The sequence below is a fragment of the Aspergillus neoniger genome (assembly GCF_003184625.1).
Source record: "Aspergillus neoniger CBS 115656 unplaced genomic scaffold BO87scaffold_17, whole genome shotgun sequence".
Classification (NCBI taxonomy): domain Eukaryota; kingdom Fungi; phylum Ascomycota; class Eurotiomycetes; order Eurotiales; family Aspergillaceae; genus Aspergillus; species Aspergillus neoniger.
Window position 1 is genome coordinate 464,430 of NW_020291145.1, and position 26,528 is coordinate 490,957.

Genomic DNA, 26,528 nt, shown 5'->3' on the forward strand with positions numbered 1-26,528 from the left:
TCTGAAGAGACATCGACATGTCCTGTGCAAAAGATCATTCCCTTTATTCGGAACGGTGACCACGCTGCCGAGCAGTGACCACACCGATGACTTGTAGTACCCAAACCCCAGCAGTATATGTTCAGTATGGGACTTCTGCAACCATGGGATCCAAAAGCAATTCTTTCTCGCAGACACTGCGTCTTGATTGGAGTCGGATCCCTCCTTATACTCGGGCCAGACAGCCTATTGTCTGCTATCTTCCCTCAAAGCCCGTCCACTGAGCTGTTAAGTCTTTCTAGATGTATCCTTTTCTATAATTTGTGAGCTGCTTCACCAATGCGCCAGCCACAAAACCATAGGGAACCGCGTCCCAAATATATCAGATCTTTTTCATCCCAGTATATTGCATCGCGCAAGCCCCACAGAAGCGACTGTAGGATGCCAGGATATCAGCCTCATATACCAAGACATAAAATAATAACCAACTGTCCAGACGCTGTTTCAATGCTCCATGCTTCATACAACGTGTCCTGTGAAGCAGCTTCTGCCACACCGTTATAAGAGCATCGTAGAGAAGAAATTGCTCTTTTGGGTCATTCAGTCCGAGGATCAGATGGAAGTTCCAATCATCAGACCTGGAGATTATCTTTGTATATTTCCACTGGCCCTTTCGTCTTGCACTGCTCAGGCACAGCGATAGATTACTTAGCAACCGTTCTTCGTACAACCTGTCCACAAAACTCAGAGGAATTGCCTAAGCGATGCTGAACGCCCAGACTGACGAAAGGTTTCTTCGTGTGTAAGTACCACGAAGAGAAGGATGAAGACGTCCTTGCAGGCTCCTGTGTACTGGATGTAGTAGACAAGTGTTATGAAGAAGAATGTGTAATTGGGAATGACAAGGTTTATTCATTCCAGTCTTATATATCACTGTCAACAGTGTCGAAGCCAATTGCTTGAGAAGGTTCTGTGCCGAGTACGCCAGAGCCCGAAGACAGTATTCAGCTGCGAGGCAGCCGAGCAGTGTGTGGTGTCTCTGACGAAGTTGTTATAGATAGATGAATGTCAGGATGGATGGGATTCCTGATTGAGTATAAGATGAGGTGTATAGTATATAAGAACGAATATTGTAGGTGTATATAGGAAGCTGGGGGCCTGGATGATGCTCTGGGGAGGATCAGAAAGGAGGAGAAGAGGAGGAGAGAGAAGAGGCTTTTTATCCCCTATTTGAAAGGCAGTGATAGTGAGGATGAAGTGTGAAGTGTCAACGTGAAGTACGTGCTGCTTTTGTGAAGTTCGTGTTGATCAGGCAGCGGGATTCACATCCTGATGATACCATATTCATTGCAATCGCTGACTCGTCACTGCTATACTGCTGACTCGTCACTATCATAGCGCCGTGGCGACCAGTAAGCCCTTCACTTTCGTATCAATCCCGTACGGACCGATTCTATCAATCCGAACCCAACTCAAGACTCTCCTAACCAGTGAAGTGCCGCTGCATGAACAGAATCACAAATTAAACCAGTACATTCAACAACATACACAAAGAACTAAACCACCACCATCACTAACCCTAAGACACACGAAAAAAGCACTCCGGGTATATCCATCCATCCATTCATCAATCACCACCACCGTCACCCCCTACCAACCAACATCCATTAATCAACCCCAAACCAACCCATGAATATTACCAATTACCTCCTCACCCCAGCCGCACCCCCACTCGCACCCGCCCCAACACCCCCATGATGCGCATCATGCACCACACAAAGCAAAAACTTCCTATCCGGCACGACGACAATCTCATGCCTCTTTGTCCTCAACCTCAACAACTTGACCTCATCATCGCCCTCTTCCTTCTCCCCAGCACCAGAACTAGAACCAGAACCAGAACCAGAACCAGAACCAGAACCAGAACCAGAACCACTCCCTCCTTCACCAGAAACCCCACCATCCACCTGTCTAACAACCCCATCCCCATCCCCATCATCCTCCGCCCCAGACAACGCAAGACTAAGTTCCGACGCACTAGCCACAAACGCAAAGATATGCGCCGCTAGAGCCTCGCCCTGCGACGGCTGATACGGTTGCGTTGTCCCTCCTTCTTTAGACTGTTGTTGTTGTTGTTGTGGCTGTTTCGTAGTCGGGGGTTGGGTAGCGTCCGTCTCAGCGGGCGCGGGCTCAGTCCCAGCTTCAGTTTCAGTCTGCGGCTCGGTCTCGGTCTCGGTTCCGTCTACTGGTGCGGAGATGGTCTCGGTGCGCGGTGATTGCTGCGCCGCAGCTGCAGCTGCACTTGTGGGAGAAGGAGATGGCGGTTTCGCATACAGCCCGGTACTTTGGATTATGGAGCCGTTTTTGCGGGAGAGGATGAAGGTGGATTGGACGCCGGGGCGGGAGGTGAGGTGCGAGAGGAGGGCGGTTACATGTTGGGGAATTTGGGTCTATTCAGTGATGAGTTAGATAGTTGTTGCTGTTGTTATGTGTTTTGTTTGTTGGTTAATTGGTTGTGAGGGGGGAGGGGGAGGGGAAAGGGCGTACTGTTGACGTTGTTGTTGGTGGTGGTAGGAGTGTCATTGTGTCGCTGCTGCTGTGGTGGCTTTCTGCTGAGTGTGTGGTGGGGTGTTTTGTGTATTGGTTTGGAGGAGGAATTAATTATCGCATGCTTTCGCGTGGGAGCGTATATCTGGTGTAGAGGCTGGTTGGTATATATGTTGGTTTGGCTGGAAGTTGGGAGTTGCGCTGGTGGTGGTGATCAACAATTCTCCGGAGTCGCTAGTGCGTGGCCTTAGGTGCTGGTCCGTGGTCTTTGCGCTGCGGTCGTTGACTGGAGCACCACTTATTGTGAAACTACTTACTCCGTAGACCCCTTTTGTAGGTCTGCCTATTTTTCATGAAATATCCATTCAGTGCATTACATCCCCAGTCTCTGATTGCACGAGCAGGGGCTCTCTTCTAGTACGATGTTGCGAATGACGTAGGAAATAGTAGTATATTCAAGTAAATCAACTAAAAACAAAGTGGTATCGTGCAACAAAACAACATAGGAAATATCTGCAAGTAACAGGGAATGACATCGAGACAAAATCAGTCCACCAGGGACGCGCATAAATCCTCATCCTAAGATCGGACATTTCAAAGAGCGTGGTAAAAACATCAACAATCGCCATTACACCATTTGACATCAACTTCAGGACATCTGAAAGCTCGAAGGATTCGACCTTTCAGACATCCAATCCATATCAAAATCTTCAATCATATCCTCCAATTCCCTCACATTCTCACTGTCTTCGGTATCATAGCTGCCCCGTCTGCTAGAGACCGGGCTCGCTATCCAGCTGGTTGGACGGTAGGGTGGCTGCCGTCTGCGACTACGCCGACGGTCGTCCACCATCGACTCATCCAAGCTGGAGCTGTTCGTAGACGAAAAAGACCGTCCGGTTGCCGGCGTGTTCGCCGATGTAGATAGAGAGGTAGCAGATCCCCCAAGCAGGCTTTCTACACTGCCCACGTCCAACGCGGCCATAAGCGCGGCCTGGAGGATCTTGTTCTGTCGTTCAAGGTGCGCGATGCGCCCTTCAAGAGCCCTGATCGTGTCGTGGTGGGAGCTTCGTGAGTCCCGAGAATAATAGGAGCTCTGAGTATGATGCGACTGTGGCGACGCCCGTCCGGAGGCACGGGTTCGGTGGCTTCCCGGCGACAGGCAGTAGTCGGAAGACCTCCTTGTCGCGCGCATCTTGTGTGAGCGGTGCTCAGTCATCGTGAGGGGTGCTGGTCTCATCCGTCGGCGTCGACTAGAAGTTGGACGGGCTTGATCCTGGCGCGCGCTTGCGCTGGTGCACTCGTCGTCGGATGATGGAATAGGAACGTCGGAGCGGCCCACGGGGTCTTGTTCCTTTCTCGCTCGCTCATGCGAAGAGGTCACGCTTCGAGTGCTACTACTCCGACGAACAGGGGCGTCCCTGGAGGCAGGGAGCATCTGCGGCTCAGAATCTCTCGCCAATACTGCACTACCTGTAAGAGGTGTGCTGCAGTAACGCCTGCCAATAGATTGGCTAATCTGGTGCCTTGACGGCTTCGAGGGCGGAGGGGAGAGTGGCGGTGGGGATGGAGGGTCCGAGGCAACTTTTCGCTGATAGCGCACGTTGCGATTCGCCGACTTTTCAGACTCAGGCCTAGGAGCGTATGCCTCCCCACGCTCCTGATCCATTGCTTCTTCGGGGTCCTTTGCACCCCGCGGGGGCTGGTAATCCTCTTCCTCCTCACGAGGTGTCTCCGACTCCTTAAGATAGAGACGGCTCGCCGACATGTCTCTCATCTTCAATGCATGAACTCGTTCGGCCCGACTCAGCCCCGCGCGTACTAAGGGAAGAGAGTTGGACATAGCCGGTGTGGCCTTGGCCGATTCATCATGCGCATTAGAGGCCTGGTTTCTCTCATCTAGCACCAGTCTTGCAAGAGGCGCAGACCTGCTAGAGGCGCTGCGACTGTGAGCACCACTCGCTGCAGTTGATTCTGGAAGAGAAGGCAGGGGTCTCATGGGTGCTGGCAAGGGAAACGCATCAATTGTGCACATTGGCAGGGACGAAGGTCGGCGAGACCCTTTCTTCTGTGAATTCTTTTCATTTGCCAAAAGCTCTTTGTCCGATTTTCCAACATCAGCGGAAGCAGATGGTATCGGCTCAGATACCTCCTGAGTACCGCAGCCTTCTTTGACTGTGGTGCTATCGGTCGGTTGAGAACTTTCTTTATTAGAATCCATGTTACTTTGCTCTGGATCGGGGCTCGCCGGGAGAGGTCTGTTGAGAGCGAGCGAGCGAGCACTGGAGATGCGCCAGGCTCCTTTACTCGAGTTGCGCGGGGGCATTGTGTCTGGGAAAAGCTTCAAAGAAGGAGTGGTTTGGCTTGTCGGTGTTGAAGAGCTACCAGACGAGCTCGTAGCAGGCTTGTTGGCAACCTCTGAGTCGATCACGAGACCTGGCGACATTGCGCCTTCATCTGTCTTGAGACAAGACTGTATAACGTTAGACTTGCATATTCCAGACGCGCAAGGAATTGTCCTACCTGGTCATTGCCTGATGCCTTTCCGTCTTTTGGCACATTATCCTCAGACGGTGTGTCGGGTCCTTGCTCTTCACTGCTGTCGACTTGGATGGTGGGGTTCGCCGCGTGGCTGGATCCGAGCGAGTGTTTCTCCTTGGATCCGGATGTGGTGTCGGCGACAGTAATAGCAACCGCAGGGTCCTGGTTCTCGCGCTGTGCATCCGCTTTGACATCCTTCGCCGGTACGGGTGGCTGGTACGGCGGGGGATTCGCGTCATCGAAGCGCGGGGGAATGGTTACCGCAGCCTCCACCAAAGATGTCAGCTCCCGTAGATCCAGCGCAGACAAATGATTTGTGCTAACCTCCGGTCTGTCCTTCTTTTCGAGTGGATCCGTGAGCCACGGCTGTCCAATGCTTTCTACATCCCGTCTAGAGTTCGCCATGAAACTGAGGTTGGAAATAGAACGGGAGGAAGACCGGCTCGAGTCCAGGCTTTTCTTGTGGGTCGACCGCTTGGAGGGTACGCCAGCAGGAACAGGAACATTCGTCGGCAAGAACCCTCCTTCCTGAAGAGCAAGCAGTTGCCGCGCTGACTCTTCGGCCTTGGACCTGGGGTCAGTACTCTTTTTCGGGCGTTGAGCGAGTTGTCGAAGCCGTCTCTGGCCGGCCTTGAGCATCTCCCGGGCTCCCGTGGATCCGGTGATGGGGCCTTGCGATTCGATGAATTTGGCGAAATCGGTTGCGTTCTCATCTCGCAGGTCGAGATGTTCGGAGGATTGGAGGGTATCCCGGGACTGCCGAGGTTCGTGTGCCAGGGACGACATGGTGTAGGCGCTTCTGGAGGTGTTCAGGGAACTCGGCCGACCAGTTGGGACAATTGGACTCGGGGCAATTAAGCTGTCATGGGAACCGTTGCTCTGCTGCATGGGACTTGCAGCTGCTCTTCAGCCGCTGGGTATTTGTGCAGGTGAACCTCCCGCCACTAGTCTAAACTGAATGTTAATGGCAACCACGGACAGTCAAGAAGTGACCCTGTCCGAGCGGTTGAAAGTGAATCCCGCGGAGGTTAATGGCCGCTTTGAGGAAGACAGTCGAGTATGATCAGATGGATGCTGAGGACATGCAGGTAATGCGGCCAGTCCACTAGCTCAAGAGGCGGGATATAGATAGACGAAAGAGTAAAAGCGGGAATAGCAGTAGCAATGATGCAATTGATGAGAGAGGCATGCATGTATGTACAGAAGAGCAGAGTAGTCAAGGTTTGGAATTGCCAACGCCGGAGCGAGCAGCAAGGTATCCGGCAGGAAAAGAAAAAGGCAGGTCGAGGGGAGAGAGGAAACCAGGATTTTATGAAGGGTTCACACGGGAATCTCGAGGAGCTGTCAGACCCTTGCTGTTGGAGTCGGGGGGGGTGTGTGCACAGCACCCTGGTAAGGTCTGACGGGCTAACGATGTCCCCTCCGTATGCGGAGTTGATGCATCGTCAAATGACGAGCCTTCCTCGTTCCCGATAGCTTGAACGATAGAGTTGGATCTAGATAGTGTAACCGGGGTCCAAGACAAGGGTGGCAGGCATTCAAGGGCCCTACAAGAACAGGTGAAAGGGGAGAGGAGGGGGCAAAGCAAGGTTGGTGGAGTCATTATTGGTTGAAACACCAAGGGAGAGGGGGGTGAAATGGAAGGGAAAGGGAAGGGAAAGGCAGAGCAGAGAAGCACTGAGCGGCCAGGATAATACTGTGAAGCACAAAAAAAAAAAGAAAAAAAAAAAAAAGAAAAGGGAAAAAAAAAAAAAAAGTTCAAAAATAAAAAAAGAATAATGATCACAAAGGAAAAGGAAAGGAATAAAATAATAATAAAAATAAAAATAAGAATAATTCGTTAAAAAGGAAAATATGACGAGCAGGATCCAAAAAGAACCCAGAAAAAGAAAGAAACGTTAGAGAAGAGCAACGATCGAGTCCGTGCCAGGCGCTCTCGATCGGGGGAAGGAGGCCGATGATGGCGTCGAATGACAAGAAGAAAGAAGGCCAGCGAGCGACTATTTGCTCGGCTGAGCAGCTCCTCCTCCTGTCAAGTCGATGATAGTCAGTCAGTCAATCAAGCGTCTGTCCGCCGCGCGCATTGCAGGGCGCGCGCATCGCGGATTTTCGTCATCCATGCTCCTGGGATCGTCCAGGCTGCACTTCGTTAGCCCGAGGCACTAGCCTCGAGAGGAGCTGCTTTAGTTGCATTTAGCTACTTTAGCTCGGTAGTTCAGTTGGATAGATACTAGATACTTGAATAGCCAGCCAGTTAGTTTGGGGATTTTCTGTTGGTCCAGCTGCATGGAACCGGAGCTGCATTGAGTCAGGACAAGCTGATCCCTGTCAGACCAACGAATTGAATCGTTCATTCTCTTCTTGGGATTCACTTAGTACGTAGGTAGTAGTGGAGTCACTGGGATTTGCTGTCGGACTGGGCGTGAAGAGGAGAGAGCGAGAAAGCAACAGAGAGAGAGCCAGTCTAGCGGGCTGTCGGATCGGCATTCAGCTTCCAGTCTCGTGTGACGTTGAAACTTGTCGCCGACTCCTATCTTCAGCGGTTGCCAACCAGTTTATTCCTGCGAACCGTTACAAGTAAGGGATATGTGATGGGGATTGGCGGAGGGGGGAAGAGGATGAGGAGGAGGAAGAGGAGGAGGATGAGGGGAGGGGGAAAGAGAGAGGGCCCTAGCTCACTCACACTCTCACTCTCTCACACACATACTCAATCTCACACCCTCTCTCACTCTCTTTCACTTCTCCACCTCCTCCTTGGGGGGCAAAGAGGGGAGGGGGGTGGAGAGAGAAGGAGTAGCAGGAGAAGGAGGTCCTTGTCCCGAAAGGCAGTTAACGGTTGGCGAGAACAATCCCGAGGAAGCAAAGAGGGATGGGAATGTGAGGTATCATCTGTGGATCATCGGCAACCGTAAGGCATGGACCAAATTTAGGGAGTCAAATGGAAGAAGAAATGTGACAGATGCACAGACAAGATTAGCCAAAGAAGTGGGGATTGGCAAGTCAAAAAAAAAAAAAAAAAAAAAAAAAAAAAAAAAGTTGATGCCGAACAAACCAAACAACACACTACGAGAGTGGATTAGTTCTCTTCACTAGTTCAACTTTTAGCCACCTTCAAACTACACTAAGTAGTCTACTGTAGATTAGTTAGTAGTAGTGATGCCACACCTAAACGATCAATCAATCCATCTATCTATCTCTTCTGTTTTCTCTATCTACTAGATAGATACCTATGTGTCCATCCCGTTTCTAAACTAAAAACTTCTTCGGGATCTATATACTAGTATAGTACCCCGTAGTTAATTAGAAAGGGTTACACATCACATCGGGAACATGGCTTGAAATAGGTATTCTGGATCCTCCCAATTTCCCTTCCTGCCCCCTCAAACTAATGATAGAAATAAAATAAAACAAAATTAAAGGAAATATTCATCAGTCTCCACCAACGCTCTTGCGATCATCACTTCCTCCATCATCGATCAACCTTCACATTTCCTCAGATTATACGAACAAGTTCGCGTAGGACAACATGAACGCCCTTGCCGGTCAATCCCAGCAATTTGGGTCGATCATTACGAGGGAAATGCCCACCCCGGAGAGATTCCTGAGATTGCTTATTAGTACCGTCGGGCAGTGAGGCACCACTGATCAATAAATCGAAAGTAACGGTGTAAATCACCACCACAAAACTGAACCTTCTCGACTTCTCCCCTTCCCGTCCAGAAATAACACTGGTAGGTATGTAGGTCGGTAGATAGGTAGGTAACTATACCTAGCGAGATAACTACTAGACTAGCTGGCTGGCTGGCTGGCTAGCTAAGCTCGGGGAATCAATCAATGGAAAAGCAATCAATCGATCAATCGATCAATCAATGTCTTCCGGGCTTCACTACTACCCTTACCACTATTCCTACCACTACTACTACTTAGTACTACTATCCACGCAAGTAACCAAAATAACTAACCAATTGGGACAGGGAATGGAAGTTTAAGAGTAGTTATATTTCTTTCTTAACCAACTTCCCGATGAATGAAATAGTGTTCACGACTATCGACGGCATAGACGAGCTGCCAAACAAAGAATTTGAGAGCCGCCGGGGCCGGAATAAGCACCACCAAGTTCTGTATGTATGTATGTACTTAGGTTTTCTTTCCATCCGGTGACCCTGGCATCTTCCACCCCCCCGCCCCTATAATCTCTCTCTGTCTCTTTCTCTTCCTCTCCTTTCCAGCCAAACAAAGTGGGCCGCGCAGCGAATGGTTCGTGTTCAGGGACGGCATGTTTGCTTTCTGTGCTCCACATCCCATCCGTTTTCACCCTATGCCCCGACTAGCAGTACATGTAGATGCAGACGCAGACAGAGCTAGTGTGTTGTTAGGGGAGAAGAAAGAAAGTAAGAAAAAGAAGACCGGACGCGGGAGAACGAACTGCATGAGGACCAAAGTGGAAAGAAAAGGGAACTGGAAGAGAAGATCCAAACTAGTGGCTCTGCCTTGCAGCAGATAGTTCATGCAAACGCTCGTCCTCCAGGAACCACTGGTCCTTCATTCGCGACCCTCACGATGACCTGCTGAACGACACCGTCCGTGTGTTGTCCGAAGAGAAAATTCTCCGATCGCACAGCCGCAAGGTGGGACTCCTGCATGCTGCTTGCTGCCTTTCCCATGTTGCATCTGCGTCCACTCTGGACACTACTCTCCCATCATGTCCTACTTACTCTACTGGGTCTAGTCGTAGGGGTAGTAATAGTGGAGGATGGCGGGAGATGACTACACGGTAAGCTACAGTTCTTAGAAAGCTGCATGTCGGTTCATCTCGCCAGGCGAGAGCCGATCTTGATGATGGCCCACCTGCTAGGCAACTCACACGACCCCGGTCCTTCTCATCCCGTCCAAGCTCGGCTCTGACAGACGAGTTGACAGAATTGATCTACGGACAGACAGCTGAATATGCGACTGGTCCCCATGTGCGTGCCGCGTCCCCGGGGATCTCTTCGGACCCGTCGTGAATGTCTACAAGATAGGGAAAGATTCGGAGTTGCAATCGCAACCGAAGGCTCCATCGGTCCAGTCGGCTTACGAGTGATCCGTCGTCATCGCCCTAGGGTGCCTTGGTGCTGGTCCGAGGGAGAGAACAAGAACCCCCCTGAAGACAGGGCATCGGATTAAATTCCAATCCATGTTCCACAATCTTCTACCCACAGCCATGCAAGATGGCTATCCCGAAGATGACAATATAGAAGCAGAAGGATGATGGTCGGGTTTTCTCCGATCAGCCTGATCGTCGTCAAGGGCACCTGCAACTGTTGCCTGTCAGCTCACATTGATACGTGCTCCTACCCTTGACAAGCAAATAGTCCATGCCCATCACTGGGCATAGGCCTCCCATCTGCCAAAGACCAACGTCAACATCGACCTCATCTATCCTGAAAGGGGGTAAGAAGCAGAAATGAAAATGCCAAAGCCGGGGGCCATTCACGTCTAAGGGTATGTTTGGACAAGCACACTCTGTCAGCCTTTTCCCGCCATCGCTTGTCCTCTGCAGAAGGAAAATAAGACAAAGTAGAACAGAAATTCGACAAACCCCATGTCAAAACAAAAACGCCACCGAAACTCTGGCCTTCTTCGAGATATTCCAGAATTCCATATGCTCACGAGCCTTCATACCTTATCCCTAAGTAGGAAAAAGAAAAACATGAAAAAGTGTACATGATTGAAGCGCGACATCCAAGCAAGACGGGCCGAATGCATATACAGAATCAAACAGACATGGAGAAAAGACACTGAAAACCCGCCATGCTCGCTCATATGCATGCAAGTAAAGGACCAACATGTCATACTGTCGGTCATTAGACCCATGGAATGTGTGATAGGTCTCCCAAAAGAAAAAGTAAAGAAGAGAAGAGAAGAGAAGAGAAAAGAAAATATAGCGAGGATGAATATGCCAAACTGCCATGAGGCATCGCATTATCTATCTCCGCTTTGGCCTAATGAATGGATCGGCTTCCTTCTTTTTCCGCATCGGGGGAGGTCGAGCGCCATTCCCGGGTCTTGGTGGTCCAGAACGTGGGGGTGCCTACAGGCAAAATCAAATTAGCAAACAGTGTGTCATATGCTCATATGGAGACCAAGCATACGTTTGCGGGGCCCGCTCCTGGTTGAGGACCGTTGATAGGTTTGCCTTTGTCAAGAGGACCATACGCTGGGCCATCCCGAGATGGTCTTACCAATCCCTACAGAAGTGGTTAGTTGTTATCGCAAGCAAGTGTACAGGTTACTCTTACCTCTGTATTGGATGGAATGTTAGCATCAATCTTGCCACGTCGCGGACCCTTGGGAGCCTCGGGCGGAGGAGCATTTGCTTTGTCAGTCCGCGGCCGCGAGGCCTTCGAAGCATTTGTCGGTGGCGAGTCGTTACGTTTCCTCTTTGCTGGGCCACTGTTATCATCACTCGGCGTAGCTTGGACAACAGGCACCTTGGGGTCATGGCCTCCGAGTTGCCTTTGTCGTTGGCGCTCCGTTCTTTGCTTCTGGTTCTGTACGTAATAGGACTCCTCCCGCGCAATTTTGGATCTCTCATGTTTCGGTAGAGTCTTAGTGGATCGGCACTCGCGTGAGACATGTCCAAACTGTCCGCATTCCACACATCGCGGAGCAGTACAATGGAAGCGTGTGTGCCCAGTTTCCCCACATCTGTGGCAGGTACCCCTGGTTGCCTCTTTTGCGTCAATATTGTCGCAGTTATGTGTCATGTGAGCGAAACTTCCACAATATCCGCACGTGCGGGTCTCATCCAGGCCATTTCCGCCTCCAGACGGGCCATCGGGAGGCACCGGAGGAGTTTCTTGTTCAGAAACAGACACTGATGGGGAGTTACGCGCAGATGCTGACGAAGGTCGTGAGACAGGTGCAGTCGAGGGCTGCATCGGCTGCACCACCGAAGCCGTAGTCTGTGCATCCAGCATGTCGACGTTCTGATACCCAGTGAACTGTGGCCGCTGGAGGATCTTGAGTACATCACCATCCGTATATACGTTCCTTCGGCGTGCGTCTTTAATTAAACCGTTCCAAAACTCGCCTTGGACAAGCGCCTGAGAATTTCCCAGAACCCAAAGAGACGACTTGGCACGTGTGAGACCGACGTTCATACGACGGATGTCGGCCAAGAAACCTATGCCTTTATTGGAGGCTCGCACACAAGAAAAGATAATAACTTCGCTTTCTCTACCCTGGAAAGCATCCGTTGTGTTGAAGTCGATTTTGTTGAAGATCTCGTTGCCATATCTGGCAGCGAACTGTGTCTTGAGTTCTCTCAGTTGGCCCTTATATGGCGTAATGATACCGATCTTCCGATCGAAATTGAAGGCACGGAAATCTGTCACCAAGCGTTCATACAGCTGCATAGCCACCCTAAGTTCTGCTATGTTGATCAACGAGTGTCCCTTTGCAGCACTCTGGTGAAGACCTTGCACGTCGAAAAATCGGTAAGGGCTGAGAAGTTCACTTTGATGCCAAGGCCGAACGCGAAGTTGAGCCATATTAGGACCATCTTGTAGTCGGCCATCGTAGAACGCAGAACTAGGGAATGCACTGATTTCTGGATGCATACGGTATTGGATATCCAGCAAGTGCACATCCCTCGGGTGGTTGGCTTGCATTCTGACGAACAGACTTTGCTCGTATTGAAACTTCGAGGCGACCTTTGACAAGACAGTTGGCGGTAATTGCTTGGGATCACCAACGAGAATACATTTAGAACAACCGTACTTCAACGGGATCAACGCACTCAATTCAATCGACTGTGCCGCTTCATCAATCACAACGGTTTCGAACTCGATGCTAAGATTTTGGAACATTTCGTGGCCACTTCCGCTCAGCGTCGCACATATAACATGAGCGCCATCGATGATCTCCTGCTGGATGCGTCGCCTATTTAGTTCAGCGTCTCGGGCTGCCGAGTGGTTCTTATCTCTGGCGCTATCAATCTCCTGGCTCAGTTGTGTCTTTTTCTTCTTTAGCAGGTCAAATTCTCGCTCCAACTCCGCGGGAACGGGCAACCCTTGTGCTCGGCACTGATCCATCCGAGCCCGAGTCTCCTTGAAAGCGGTATCTGCAGCTTTGTGCTCCATGTAGATTTTCTGTAGATCTCGCTCCCCTGGATCTTTGCGTGCTGTCTGGTTTAACCTAGCGTTGACCAATTCATCTAGGGTGACGTCAAGTACATTGGTGTTGATGGCATCGCTTCTTCCTAAGCGGATAACAGAGAGCTTCTCCTGACGACCATGTATAGTCTTCACTCCCTCCTTGAATCTCATGACCAACTCGTCAACAGCGGCATTACTGGGAGCGCAAACCAAGAGCTTCTTCGATGTAGTCGTCCTTCCACCAGCGGGCTTGGCATTTCCCATAGGCCGTGAAATAGCAACACCTTGGTTACCAAGGACATTACTCAATAAGGCACCCACGAGTGCCACAATTGTCTTGGTCTTTCCAGATCCTGGAGGTCCCTGGATGAGAGTGAAAGCATCATTATCAAGCGCAGACATGATTGCTTTGGCTTGTGCAGAATTGACCGTATAATTCTCTGCAATGGGCTTCAGACTGGCATCCGAGTAATTCAGGATCGGTGACGGCTTCGCTCTTACAATCTCTTCACAGAGGTCATAATACTGCAAAGCCATGAGTGCACCATATTCACGTTCCAGTGGGGTTAGGGACGTAATCTTTGCGCCCCAGATTATGGCTCCCGGACCAAGAGAATTGATGAAAGGATTACCGGGGTTGACTCTATAGGAAATCTCGACCATTCCCTTCTTTCTGTTGATGCCAGAGACCCTGGCCAAGCAATGAGGAGCCGATGAATCGCCGGTCGGTGAGCTTGCTTTCGACAGCAGGACAATGTCGGCTTCACCAAGCCCAAAGTCCTTGGCCTCCATAGCTGGTATAGCCGTACTGACTTCGACGAACGAATCCACAGACAACCGCGTGGCAACTTTCACTTCAAAAGGCTTAAATGTACCCTCTTCCTTTGAGGACTGGAATCCTTGCCATGCCTCCAGTATAAGGAGCGGCTCGAATGTTTTTTGATACTCAACAGGGTCTCTGAAAGCGTTAGAAACTAGGCTGTAGTCCGTACGTCCGGAGTTTGGCGGAAGATCGCCATTCGCGAAGAAGTCCCAGGCAAGTATTGTGCGGTGCAAAGAGGAGAGATCGGGGGCGAGTCGTGCACGCATATCTTTTGCAGACCGCACTTGCTTGATCTTCTTGACTGGCCCTTGTTGCTTCAATGACATCCGCTTGCTCTCCTCGTATGCCTTAACCGCATCAGGCTTCCTGGCTTTGGCCCCGAAAAGCTCTTTATCAATCTCATCTTCGCTTTCTGATTCCGATTCCGATCCAGATGAGACCATCATACTCTCAGCAGGGGTGTGGTCCTTGCCCTTGACTCCAATTCCAGCAAGCCCAGAGCCCTGTTCAGCGGTTTGCTCAGCCACACCTAGCGCGGGAAGGCCCTTCTTTAGGCGCGCTAGCTCAGCCATATCACGCTTCTTCTTGGCTTCTCGTTCTCTTTCACGCTTCTCACGGAACGCTTGGACAGTCACGGCCGGTCTTAATGGCGCTGGGGATGGTTTGGGGATTGCTGGAAGGGCCTTGGCAGCTCTTTCTGCCTTTTTCTTGGCTTCTGTAGCTACCCTTTCCTTATTGAGCTCGACAGACCTCGACAGCTGAAGCAAGACATCATCTGGGACGTTATCATCATAGTCGTCAGCGGACCTAGACGGGCTTGGGGTGGCTGAAAGCTCGGCTGGTTTAGCGAAAGCCGTGATTGTGCTTTGCTTCTTGAGGCTGGCGGTGGAAGCAGTAACAACAGGCTTCTTGTAGTAGGCTTCAAGAGCTCGTACAAGCTCCGCCTTTTCGCGCAGTGTCAATATAGTCTTGATGGAACCATTTACTGCCACGCCCTCGATAAAGCTCAATGCATCCTGTTTCACGGTGGTCACGCTTAGTTCCCCTAAGCGTCGCAGAATCTTAGACACGAGCCCAACCAAGGTTGTCGCTAAGTATTCATCTTTCAGTCGAAGCCATTTGACCATTGCGCTCATCGTTGTGGTTGCAGACTTCAGGAAGTTCTCACGGGCAGAGTTCTCTTGATTTGGATCTGCGTCAACGACAGCGCTCAAGAAGACACCATACTGCCCGAAAAGAAGATCTGCAAATTGGATGGTATCTCGACAAAACTCTAACATCACAGCCTTGTCGTTTCCTCGTAAGTGCCATGTCTCCGTCTCGTCGAAAATTGTTGTCAAAGCTTGCCAGAGATACTCCCAGAGTTTTTGCAGTGACAATACTTCCCTGCGGTCAGCGAGCTTCCGTGTTCTGAGCATGCCAGTTTGACTATCGCAGAGGATATCAACAATGTCCGTCCCCGTGTGTAACATCCTCGGGGCAGAGGCAAATGTTTTCATGTTCGAGATCCGTCGGAAAGACCAACTCAGCCCATACATGGTCGTGATGAAGAAGGATTGCAGAAGATGGGAGATTGCATCCCGCCGAGCAGACTGGCCGCTAACATTCTTGATGAGATCCACAGCAGCCTGGTAAGTGTTCAAATCCGCCGCGAAAAGAGCAGAAATCAGAGCACTACTAGTATCTTGACTCTTGAAAAGTTCATCAAGATGCTCGGGCCTGAAGTCTGCAAGGCGCTCTATGATCTGGCAGGAGAGATGAGTGAGATGCCCATAGATAACATTGAAATGTGTCTTCTCCGGGCTAGATTCTCCTTTCGTGGGAAACTTCTCGAGACCGACCAGCGGCAAAATCCCAAGCAATGCAGACGTTGACAGGGCCAGATTATCCTCATGCAAATGTTTGACGACTGCATCCCATATCGTGGCGGAATATGTACTCACTCCATGTTGAAGTGTATTATGTCGGAGGATGACTTCATAATCACTCTTGAGCGATTGGCACTCGAGAGCAAGCGTGTTGCGAATGACATCCATACAGAGAGAGGCTATTTCTCGCTGACGACCCTGCTCAACCGCAAATTGAGGAGGCTTCAGGATGGTTTCAATGTTGGCGCTTACGACGCCCAGGGTCTCTGACAACACAATACGCTCCACAGATCCCCTTGACGACTCATGGTCGGTGAAACTGCGAAGTGTATGGAGCAATATCGCTAGTCCAGTATGAAAACAATGGTAACGGGCGAGATTCGGGAATCGCACATCTTGCAATCGGTCAAGAAGCTGGTAGACAAGGGATCTGCAGGCCGAAGGTTGATGAGCACCTTTCAGTGACGACATGAATGGACTAATCCATGACAACATGTCCTTCATTGCAGATTTCTCGTACGGCTCACCCTCAGTAGCTTGCATCAAGAAAGCATCCAACTGAGGGTTATAGAAGACTAGCTCAATTAAAGCCTGAGGCGATATTGTTTGCATTGCATCCCAGAAGTCACCCGGTGCCTTTTCCAGGAATATCTGTATGGTGTTCAGGAGGAAGCGTAATCCGGGAGATTGGATACCAAGGTGGTCCACGGAGAGGCGGCAGGGATCAATTTCCAGCGCCCGTAAATGATGGGTAATCTGGTCCTTGTCCAATCGTCTTACGACAAGCTGCATACCACGCCACAGCCGTTGGATTACAGCTAACTGCGTCGGCTGCTGGGAAGCCGTCATTAGCGCATCAAGAAGCCCTTCTTTGACTGCCCAGTCAAATTCCATTGTCGTCGGGGGACGGGCGTAACGCATCCAAGAATGGATGGCCCAGAAGCTGCGGTTTTGGTTGGGGTCAAAAAGAAATCGAGTGACGGCGGGGATGTAGTCAGACACTTTCAGACTGCGTTTCGTCTGTATTAACTTGAACGGTAGATCAAAGTACTCCTGCAGAAGGCTGTCATTACGGAGCATAGCGTCACAACTCAAAGTCTCAAATATTGAGAGTAGAGAAGCTCGATCCAGCACATGGAGCCCGATCTCCTGGGGCGGGACTTCCTTAAGCTTTGCTGTTGCCGTTGTGAGATTTCTTGTAATACGCTTGATGTCCCATTCGTCAAGCAATCGAGAAAACTTGTCAATATCCTCATCATCATAACTTTCCTTGAGATGTTCCATGAGCCATATCTTTCCCGTATAGTATTGCTTGATGCAGAGGTCGCACTTCTCAAGTGAGTCGTCCAATTTTCTCCATATCCACGTCTGTACTTCCTCCACCCCCTCTTGATTATACGCCAATATCCTCATGCATGACAAGAACTTCTCCTTGCGGCTGTTGGCCTCCGACACCAAATCCGCAACAGACTTCCCAGTTTCATCCACTTGGTTCACATCATCGTATCGCGCATGGTCGTCATCGTGTTTTCGGGGGCAGAGAATATGAATACTATCGGGGAGCGATTGTAGCTCTCTGTTGAAAAGAGTTATTACGCGTCAGTAGAAAGCAATACTAATATGAGGTCTATACCCACCCAATGATATCCATGAATTCCATGGCTGTGTCTTCGGTATTTGGACTATGTCAGGGAAACAGCGCATTCCTCCAGAAACAGGCCGAGATCGAGCTTTCTCTAGCGACAAGGCAAAGAAAGAAGCATCCCAGTGTAGCCTACTATATAATCATGGCTACCCGTTGCAACTGAGCACCTGAGGGGGAATTAGAGAGTCGGAATGTGCTCAGCACAAACCGGCGATGAAGTGTGTATAGAGCTGGAGGTGATGGTAATGACCGGAATGAGAGGTCAAATCTGGTCCACGCCGTGAGTCAAGAATTGCACCCCCCGAGTCAGCTAGGGGAAAAGAAGAAGCGAGGAAAGGGAATAAGATTCGCAAAGAGAGAAAGTCGATTTGGAGAAGTGAATGAAGGACGGAGTAAACCGGCGCGGTCCTTGCAGTCGTCGTGATTGGAGGATATCAAAGGCGGTGAAGCCGGGTGGTCGGCCACTTTACGCGCCTTGACGCGCCTCGAGTCAAGATTCGCCTTCCGCTTACCCAAATGGGAAGGTACAGACCAGTTCCAGGAGTGGTGGTGAATCTACACATATTTACCAAATTCAGGGTGGATACAACGGAGTCTTACAGAAGTGATACCCGCATCAGCAGTACTCATTGAGCTCTTCAGTAGAATACATAAGTCCCATAACCTCCACCCCGCATATGATTCGTTTCCACGTGCCGGCCCCGAAGTACTAGTACCAATTCAAGAGAAACATATGCGGAGATGCTTGAAATCGATTGAACAGAAGGATTAAAGGAGAAAGGTTCGTTGAGTGAATGCGCAGTTGTTAGAAAAGCTTTGTACAGGAATTAGAAGGAAAGGGTTTGTGTGAAGACTTTCAGGCCTCTTGTCAATGCATAGGGCCTTTAGTGGAGGTAGAACGAAAGAACTGGGGGTGACCCCAGGCGCTGATGAAAGCAATGCAAAAAAGTTATAACAAGAGATAAAAACACACTTGCGCCGGACCTCCAACCGATTCTGAACCGAACGCCTTCTATCGGGGAATATGGGAATTTGCTCGTCAAACAGAAATGGGTAACAGATTGATTGCATGGACAGAAAAGGAGACAGGGTTTTCGTCAAGGGAAACATTGAAAGAAGAGCGTTTGAGAATGAGAGGCGCGGAAGATATCGAGCTATGTACGCTGCAAGATAAGAGACGGGGTTATATGGCGTGGAACGGAGGGTCGTGAGCACCATGAAGAGGGCTATGCGGTTCTTGGGCACCAGCAAAAGATGACTCTCTTGTCAGCTCTCCTGCTGAATAATCGTGAGTCACTCCGAAGCCATGTTGTACTCTCTCGAATGAATGTCGTGTTCGTTCAGTTGATTGATGAATATAATCAACTGGCTGTGGATGAGGCAGTCGAGTCGTGTCAAGGCTTGACGCATAATTTGTCCCGTTGCTTCCGCGTGGCCGGTGAGTGTGAATGGTGGGAACGATGGAGGGAGAGTATATCTGCTGTTCATCCGAAAAGGGATCTTGTTTCAAGCTGGGTTGAATAGGCTTCACGAAGTCGGAAGATGTCGACGACTCATCACTAAAGGCGGTAGATCCTGCTGCTGCTGCCGCCCTCGGAGGAACTGTTCCTTCATACTGGTCCAGGAACTTGAATTTACCCTGAGAGACCTGCTCACGAATGATATCCACGTCGAGAGGGAAGAAAACCTTTTGGAACGCTTTAACAGTGAAGCGCGGCAGGAGGCATATCGTGACCGTCAACAAAAGCACAACCCAATATGACAGGGCACTGTACACTTGGGCCCCTGCGTTGTAAAAGGTTGTTGATGCTTCCAATGAGGAGTAGATGCCGGTCCAAAGGAAGATAAGAAGGGAGCTGACGACATTGATTAAGACCGTTAACCAATCCCAGCGGTAGCAGTTCATCAAGATGTAGGTGTTGCTGGCAATAACAGCACTGGATCCCACGAGGACACCCATTCGCGTCCGGTCACTGACGTCCTTGCCATTAGAGTGCACAAAAGTTGACGGGCTGTACAAAAGATAGGGCATGAAGAAGCAAATGATGGACTGATAAAAGCCATCGAGCATATAAAGCCTATTTCCATTAGTGATTGTCTCACTAAACAGCAGATCATGCCATACCAGAACTTGAGTTGTGACCATTCCTTCTGCTCAATGCCTCTCATGTACAACTGGGGGACGGCTAATGAGACCTTGTCGTCAACATCTTGATCAAATATGCCCATCAGGATAACGGGCAATGATGTGAAGGCGACATTGACTAGAACAATGTATGTGTAGTCGAAAAGGTACGAGCCGTCGAAATTATTGAAGAATGAGTACCAAAAAAGAGCAATCGTCCAAACCAGATTCTAGGAGTGGGTTAGCTCGCTGTAGGTGGGGGCTTAGTGCAGGATACTGTACCTTATAGAAAAAGTTTGCAGTTGTTTCTGCCATACGTCGGTAGGAATACCTTCCATGGACCAGAACAAGGCGCTGCAAAAATCGAAACTGGCCAATGGCGTAGTCAGAGGACATGGCTGCCTGGCCACCTTCTTCACCAAGTATACCAACACCGATATCAGCCTCCTGAATCATGGCGACATCATTGGCGCCATCACCAATCGAAAGAGCCATAATGTTGAGACCATTCTTGACCAACCGCACGACAGCCGCCTTCTGAGCAGGACTGACGCGACAGCATAAAACTGATTTACACTGCTTGCATAGTAGGAGAAACCTCTGCTTCAGCTCATCGCCGAGCATCAACTTGAGCGTATCACCGTCAATGACCACGGCATGTGTTGGCGGTGGCGGCCTATGATCGTGACGAGCGGCAAGAAGTTCTGCATCTGAACCAATCAGTCCGAATCGCTGCAGCTGGTTGTCCAGTTCCTGTGATGCGCGCTCTAGCTGATCTCCAGGAACATTGAACACTATCAGCTCCATATCATTGCTGAGAAGGTTGCATGAGTAGCCAATGTTGATCGCAGTCTCGACCTTGTCGCCAGTGAGAACCCATAGCTTGATGCCTGCATCTGCTAGCAACGAAATGGTGTCCGGAACCCCATCTTGCAATCTGTCCTCAATCGCTGTACCGCCTATAAGCATGAGGTTTTGCTCTATCTCGCTTGCTACCTGCTCGAGCTTCTCTTCGCGGTCAGTGAGCGCAGCAGCAGCCGAATCATGTTCCTTGCTCCACGCTCGGTATTCATCTTCGCTGAGATCTCGATATGCGATACACAAAGTTCGCAGACCTTCGTTTGCAAATATTTCCAAGTGCTCTGCAGTTGTCTTTCGAAGCTCCTGCTGCTTGCCTGGGGCCAGACGCGAATAGATGATACTATCCGCACCCTTACAGAAGAGCCGTATACTACCATCAGGCATGCGGAGGATTGCGCTCATTCGTTTTCTCGTTGAGTTGAATTCCAAGGTATTGAGAACCGTATATGTCCTCTCCTCGCCGAGGACGTTGACAATAAGATCATCGTTTGATCGGCCAAGAAGAGTAAAGCCACAGTCTCTTGCTGTGCTGACAAGAGCAGCCTCATCTGGGGATTGCGCTTGAAACTCGATTTGCGGAGGATCTCCAGGAGTATGCTCGGTAATGACAGTATGGCACACCGCAAGGGCTAGCATGAAGTGCTCTGTTGCTTTCCGTTGCTCCTCACCAGCTTGGCCGCCCAAGTCCGCCACGTAGCTTGGCGCTATGAAAGTCAAGTTTTCCTCGCGCATATAAGGGTTGTCATACATTTTGCGAAGCATGTCAACCATCATGACTGTGTCGGCAGCCAGCTTTTCGTGGGCTCTCGCGGCTACAGCATCAGCGTCGCCTCCTTCTCGTCGAACAATGCCAATCTGCGCTTCCGTGAATGCTTCGCCATATGAAACTCCATTGATAGTACACTTTTTGAAATCCATGACATTCTGAGTCAGCGTTCCAGTCTTGTCTGAGAAGATGTATTCGATTTGACCGACGTCATCGGAAATATTCCAAGACTTGGGTACACATGACATTCCCAGCTTGTCATAATACATAAAAACATCACTGTGAATAAACACAGCTTGAATGGTTCGGACAATTTCGAGTGAAATATATAGCGAAATAGGCACCAAGTTTTGGAATAAGATGACTGCGACCCAGAAGGTAATGAGACCGGTAACAGCAGGTGTACTTCCGTATGACCCAAAATCGAAGTAGTCAAGCGATGCATCAGGATCACCCCAAGCGATCGCGTTGCCAATGCCACAGATAAGGCACATGATGAATAGAATGACGAAGTTATATATGACGTTCCAATTAAGATCCTTGGCGAGCCGAGGCTTTTTGGAAGGGGTTTCACCGGAGTTTAGCATGACCTTGGTTTCTTCTCCGGTAAAGATAACGACTCCGAGGGCCCATTCTGTATTGCGAAGGAAGCAACCGCGGAGGAGCACGTTGTTAATTGTTATCGGCTCAACCATCTCCTTTCGAGGGGTGTCTGAGTAGGTTGGATCGCGCTGTTCCCAGCGCAAAGCACCATTGTAGGCATACAGGTTCGGATGAGGAGCCTCGCTATCAATCACGAACTCGCATTTTTCACAATCTCTAGCATGTCGAACCTGACGCCCACAATTTAAAGCTTGCCTGACCTTCAGGTTCGTTTCACCATCCAAACTCTTCGTTTCCACGTAGCACGCGCCGTCCGGGTCGGAAGTCGAGAGCAGAACAACATCAGCGGGAATCTGATCCCCATTGTACAAACGAACAAAGTCTCCAACTTGGATATTTTTCCAAAAGTCACGCTTGAAACGAGCATTACCCAGCGTCTGCTTTGACATATCCACTATACTGCCGCCTTTCGGTGGATGAGCAGCAGGAGTTGGAGTAGCCAAGCTATCCCGAGCCAATTTGTCGGGGTGCAAATATTGGTCATGATTGCCAACTGGAAGTGGCCAGTCCGGGCATGCCTCTGGTGCTGGTGTGGAAACGGGAATCATCTGGATAGCGTCGTCCTCGTCTTGCTGGGAAGACATTGAAGCCCTTGGCGATACGGTCGTCATAAATGTCAACCGCCGGTTGTCTTTGACTTGTTGCTGAGAGTTCTTATTCTTCTGGACAAGGCCCTTCATCGCCCTGTAGGTCTGGACCGTCGCCCTAGTACACGCTTTTTTGAACTGGCGCCAGAGAGAAACATTATCCTCGGTCGAATTCACGTTGGTCCAGTCTATTAAGCGATATACGGGAGAGTTGTTCAGTTCGTTGTCCAGAACTGTACGCCGAAAGTCTTCGATGGCATCTTTGATCGAGGTAAGCACAACAATGACGATAAGAGGCACGGTGTTAAGGGCGGGATCAGAGACGCCGAAGATCGAGAAAAACTAGAGCTTTCAATGAGCTTTTCCGGTACTCTGCACTATATCTCAAGGATAGGGTCATACACTCAGAATAATGATGAAGAGGAAATAGATATTTGCAATGTTCTGGAACTGGAACCAAATGTTTTTCGGAACGAAAGACAAAGCAGTATATTTTGCGGTCCGGATCTTGTTTCTAGGATACGCTGCCATGGGACGGCCGTCTTCGTCCCTTTCACTCTCCGGTATAGGGATATTGAAGTAAATGCGTCTGTTGCTAGACCCGGTAGGGCTTTCCGTGCTTGTAGTTGTTTGTTGAGAAGTAGGTGATTTCGTCGACGTAGGGGAATTGGCTGTACTTGTTTTCGGCATCTCCTCCTTCGCATCTAGGTTCTTCTTATGCAAGCGATCCACTATTGAGACGCGCTTCCGGGTGCCGCCTGCGCCGGCTCTGCGTTGTGTTGCCCATCGTTGGCGCTTTGTCGGTTTCGAAACGTTGCTGCTAACCTCCCGGATGTCGTTACCGCTGTCATTGAACTCTGCGCCCAAGTCGATTGAAGCCATTTAGGCTACTGTCAGCCCTATCAAGGGCATAAAATGAGCGATGTGCTGGTTGAACCGTTGAAAGGATAGCATCCGCAGCGACGAGCTGGACTCCGGCAGCGCAGCCAGCTCGCGAAATCGACTTGTTATTTCCGTCGCGGGTTTGTTTTGAGTGCAGTAGGAAATCGAAGGCCGTATGTACAGGGACTGTGGGTAGGCAAGTTCGCAATTTATGCTGATAGGCGCTTAAGTAGGTCAAATGTGAACGAGAAGGAATGAAGGCGTCAAATTAACACCAAGGGACGCCCGAACACAAGGCAGTCAGGAAGGTGAAACGAGCGGAGGGGGAAAAGATCGAGGGTTACTGAGGATTATGCATTCGTGTGCCATTAACGAAAGAATGTCGAGGGCAAAGCAAACGAGAAGAAAGAAACCAAGAAACTCATGCAAAAAAGGAACCGGTCCTCCAGAGGCAAGAGTAAGAAAGAGGCTTAAGGACAGCGTCAGTTTCTTGGAGAGCCAGCCCAGCCGACAATCCCTCCTGGAGGGCCCCCGGGGGGAGCAGACGGACGGCTGTGTAATACAGGCACAATACGGGGAGTGCCAGAAGGCGTAATTTTCCAGTGTTTGTCAGCTCCGTATGGTAAACATGCCCTCCCCGACTTTGTAAATTTTCAATTGTAACCGGGCAGATGGGTCGGTCTCCAATCAGATGGACTTTGGGTTCATGTTTCATCTACATGGAAACTACTAAGCAACTCCTGGATATGATCCATGAAGTGATTACTAGCTAGGCCTATGGGGGCTTTTGCCGTTTACCTATGGATGCTGTAAGTCCTGTGCCGGGCCCCCGTCAGGTACCTGCCTCACCCCTGCTATGGAGTACAATCGAGCACAACAACAGAACAACAATCGCCACTATTATCTCCTGTGTACCAATTATGATGCCTGGAGACAATGGTCATTTTCCCTATCATGAATTGTTCTTCTCAATGGTCATCTAAAAATTCTCTACTGTGTACTGATTTCCACTACAGCCTACTTCATGGTGTGTGGAATCTCCGACCGGGTTTACCAGCCTCGCCCTAGACTGCGCATGGGTACATTTGAGGACGCTGATCAGAATGGAGCCCTTTCGACGTTGGTCTTCTTACTACTTTGTGTGTATCCCAGGCCCCTCTTCGACGGGATTATCGGAATTCCGTGAATTTGGTCGGCTTTCCATCAAACTGCGCGAACGATGTCTTGATTTATTATTTATAGACACCGTGTCTCCGGTTTGCCCTTCTTCATCTCTTCAGTTCTTCACTTGCACACCAATCGGATGTCATGGCAAGTAATGGCACCTCCAGTCGCACTCCTTAACTTGAAGCTGATCTCCCGCCATCCCAGCGATGAGACATTCTAATTACTCCCCGAAGGGAGGAATTGGACCGCCAGGATGTAACATGCATGGATAGGCAAGACAACAGCGTATAGATATGTTCAGGCCGAACCACTCAACGACCCTTCATGGAACGGAAGCTGTCGCGTTAGATGGTAGGCTTCCCCTTCCTCCTGTACTCCGTACCTTGGGGGTGCTTGGGAGTCTGGGTCGGGATACGGAGCCTGAAACAGGCTAACAGCCGTCCGGGACGGCACATGCTGATGGCATCCATGGATAGGTCCACCTACGGAGCGCGGAGATTCGGAGGTACCACAGAAATCCGTGCTAACTGCATATATTGAGCCAACGGTCCTCCTAGTCTTGCATTGTAGAATTGCACATGGACTGTGCAGGGTCTACTAGCACCAGTGCGCTTCAGGATCCCGGATATAAAAGCATCCGTCTCCAATACACTCATGTCTATTGTTCCCCAGGCACGGGTACCTGACATTCTCGTTCCCCTTTTGCCCAGTCATGCTTCATGCATATTCTACTCCTTTTCCAGTCTTGGCTGCTTCTGTTAGTGGGAAGACCAGTCTTCCTGATGCGGTTTGGCGCGGTCCCATACCTATTGCGCGTAGTTCATACTAACCTTTACTGTTTATGGGGGCTAGAAGAAGATCACTCTGTGACTGTTTCAGTAAGCCAGATCCTATAACCGATCATCTAACAATGAGCGTGGAGGTATGTTTAGCCATATGAGCATGAAACGCTTATTTTCTTTTTATTGCGGTGGACATTCAAAAGATGTGTCCTTCAGTTTTATGTTCCAAAATTATACGCCCATTTGCATTAGCACAAACAAATCTCGATGTCCACCCTGGGCGGGAGGCTGAGTAGGCAGTCCCGTTACGTACCCCCAAAGCTCGGCTAATTTACCATGATTCTCCCAATTTTTAAATACCTCACGAACTTGCGATTTCGCGTTACAGTCTCTACCCTTGGCCGTGGGGGGCCGCAATATTCCCATCGACAAATGACTGTGCTTTGAGCATATTTTTCCATTTATATAGAAGCGGATCTCGAAAATGTATGCCTACAAAATGTTTCATTTGGCGATTTTACCTACCCCTTTGCCAATTTCGAACCCGGCGGCTTCCAAACAAGACCGGCCGCAGCCTGCAGCTGCATCCACATCCGCATGGCACAACCGGGAGAAAGGAAAAGGCTGATTCAGTAATCAAGGAGGCCAACTATCTAAGCCCTGCCATGTACGGAGTACTTCACTCTGGTGGGCATCTCCCAGCCCCCAAAGCAGAGATATGACAGATTGGCGTCAGATGGTCAGATCAACCGTGAACCGGTGTGGGGACTACAAAGTACTTTAGAGATAGATCTGCACCACTTTTCCACCCCTGGACCGCGCCCAAATACGATCCTGCGAAAGAAAAAAAAAATTCTTTCCTGTCTACTGTGAGTAGTGATGTACAGACTATTGGCAGGTTGAGCCAGCCGTGTAACTATCGAAGGCTACTAGGAAGTCAGCAGAGCCTTGTAAAAGAGCTGTACCCTTTTTGGCCCCAGTGAGTCGCAGGTAGTGAACATAGTTAGCTTGGGGTCTAAACAGGAAGAATCACAAGGAGGTCGACAATCAAGCAGACTTTCAGGGAGGCTTTCACAGAGCAAAGGCTAAGTAATGTAGGGCCGGCGAGAATACAGTGTTCGGTTCACCAGAAAAGGATCGAGGATTGATGG

At 49.9% G+C, this 26,528-nt stretch overlaps 5 protein-coding genes across 5 annotated transcripts; 1 reads left to right on the forward strand and 4 right to left on the reverse strand.

The window, feature by feature from the left end:
• Positions 1-1,682: 1,682 nt before the first annotated feature.
• Positions 1,683-2,562, reverse strand: BO87DRAFT_387008 (uncharacterized protein; the record flags this gene model as incomplete). Its single annotated transcript, XM_025624793.1, has 2 exons — positions 1,683-2,429; positions 2,527-2,562. The coding sequence occupies 2 exons, from the start codon at positions 2,560-2,562 to the stop codon at positions 1,683-1,685; spliced, it is 783 nt and encodes a 260-aa protein (XP_025479520.1).
• Positions 2,563-3,175: 613 nt separating this feature from the next.
• BO87DRAFT_426312 (uncharacterized protein) lies at positions 3,176-5,853 on the reverse strand (the record flags this gene model as incomplete). The annotated part of the gene is made up of 2 exons (XM_025627355.1): positions 3,176-4,999; positions 5,050-5,853. The coding sequence occupies 2 exons, from the start codon at positions 5,851-5,853 to the stop codon at positions 3,176-3,178; spliced, it is 2,628 nt and encodes an 875-aa protein (XP_025479521.1).
• Positions 5,854-7,539: 1,686 nt separating this feature from the next.
• BO87DRAFT_61775 (uncharacterized protein) lies at positions 7,540-8,060 on the forward strand. Its single transcript, XM_025629428.1, has one exon. The coding sequence runs from the start codon at positions 7,659-7,661 to the stop codon at positions 7,977-7,979; it is 321 nt and encodes a 106-aa protein (XP_025479522.1). The 5' UTR covers positions 7,540-7,658; the 3' UTR covers positions 7,980-8,060.
• Positions 8,061-10,634: 2,574 nt separating this feature from the next.
• BO87DRAFT_61793 (putative tRNA-splicing endonuclease) lies at positions 10,635-17,704 on the reverse strand. The gene is made up of 4 exons (XM_025629429.1): positions 17,537-17,704; positions 11,349-17,475; positions 11,202-11,297; positions 10,635-11,140 (listed from the first exon to the last, which is right to left on the reverse strand). Exons 1-4 carry the CDS (start codon positions 17,557-17,559, stop codon positions 11,036-11,038), a joined length of 6,351 nt encoding a protein of 2,116 aa, XP_025479523.1. The 5' UTR covers positions 17,560-17,704; the 3' UTR covers positions 10,635-11,035.
• Positions 17,705-18,521: 817 nt separating this feature from the next.
• BO87DRAFT_61828 (phospholipid-translocating P-type ATPase domain-containing protein) lies at positions 18,522-23,578 on the reverse strand. The gene is made up of 4 exons (XM_025629430.1): positions 22,949-23,578; positions 19,952-22,888; positions 19,670-19,899; positions 18,522-19,622 (listed from the first exon to the last, which is right to left on the reverse strand). Exons 1-4 carry the CDS (start codon positions 23,426-23,428, stop codon positions 18,728-18,730), a joined length of 4,542 nt encoding a protein of 1,513 aa, XP_025479524.1. The 5' UTR covers positions 23,429-23,578; the 3' UTR covers positions 18,522-18,727.
• Positions 23,579-26,528: the final 2,950 nt, after the last annotated feature.

Excerpts from the sequence above, each read along its gene's own strand:
- BO87DRAFT_61775 (XM_025629428.1), top strand. The coding sequence starts at position 7,659 with ATGGGGATTGGCGGAGGGGGGAAGAGGATGAGGAGGAGGAAGAGGAGG.
- BO87DRAFT_61793 (XM_025629429.1), bottom strand. The coding sequence starts at position 17,559 with ATGGAATTCATGGATATCATTGG. Across the intron at positions 17,476-17,536 it reads GAATTCATGGATATCATTGG|AGAGCTACAATCGCTCCCCG; the intron begins GTGGGTATAGAC and ends TCTTTTCAACAG. Across the intron at positions 11,141-11,201 it reads CAGGAGCGGGCCCCGCAAAC|GCACCCCCACGTTCTGGACC; the intron begins GTATGCTTGGTC and ends TTTTGCCTGTAG.
- BO87DRAFT_61828 (XM_025629430.1), bottom strand. The coding sequence starts at position 23,428 with ATGGCTTCAATCGACTTGGGCGCAGAGTTCAATGACAGCGGTAACGAC. Across the intron at positions 22,889-22,948 it reads TCTTCATCATTATTCTGAGT|TTTTTCTCGATCTTCGGCGT; the intron begins GTATGACCCTAT and ends TGAAAGCTCTAG. Across the intron at positions 19,623-19,669 it reads TGGTCACAACTCAAGTTCTG|GCTTTATATGCTCGATGGCT; the intron begins GTATGGCATGAT and ends TAATGGAAATAG.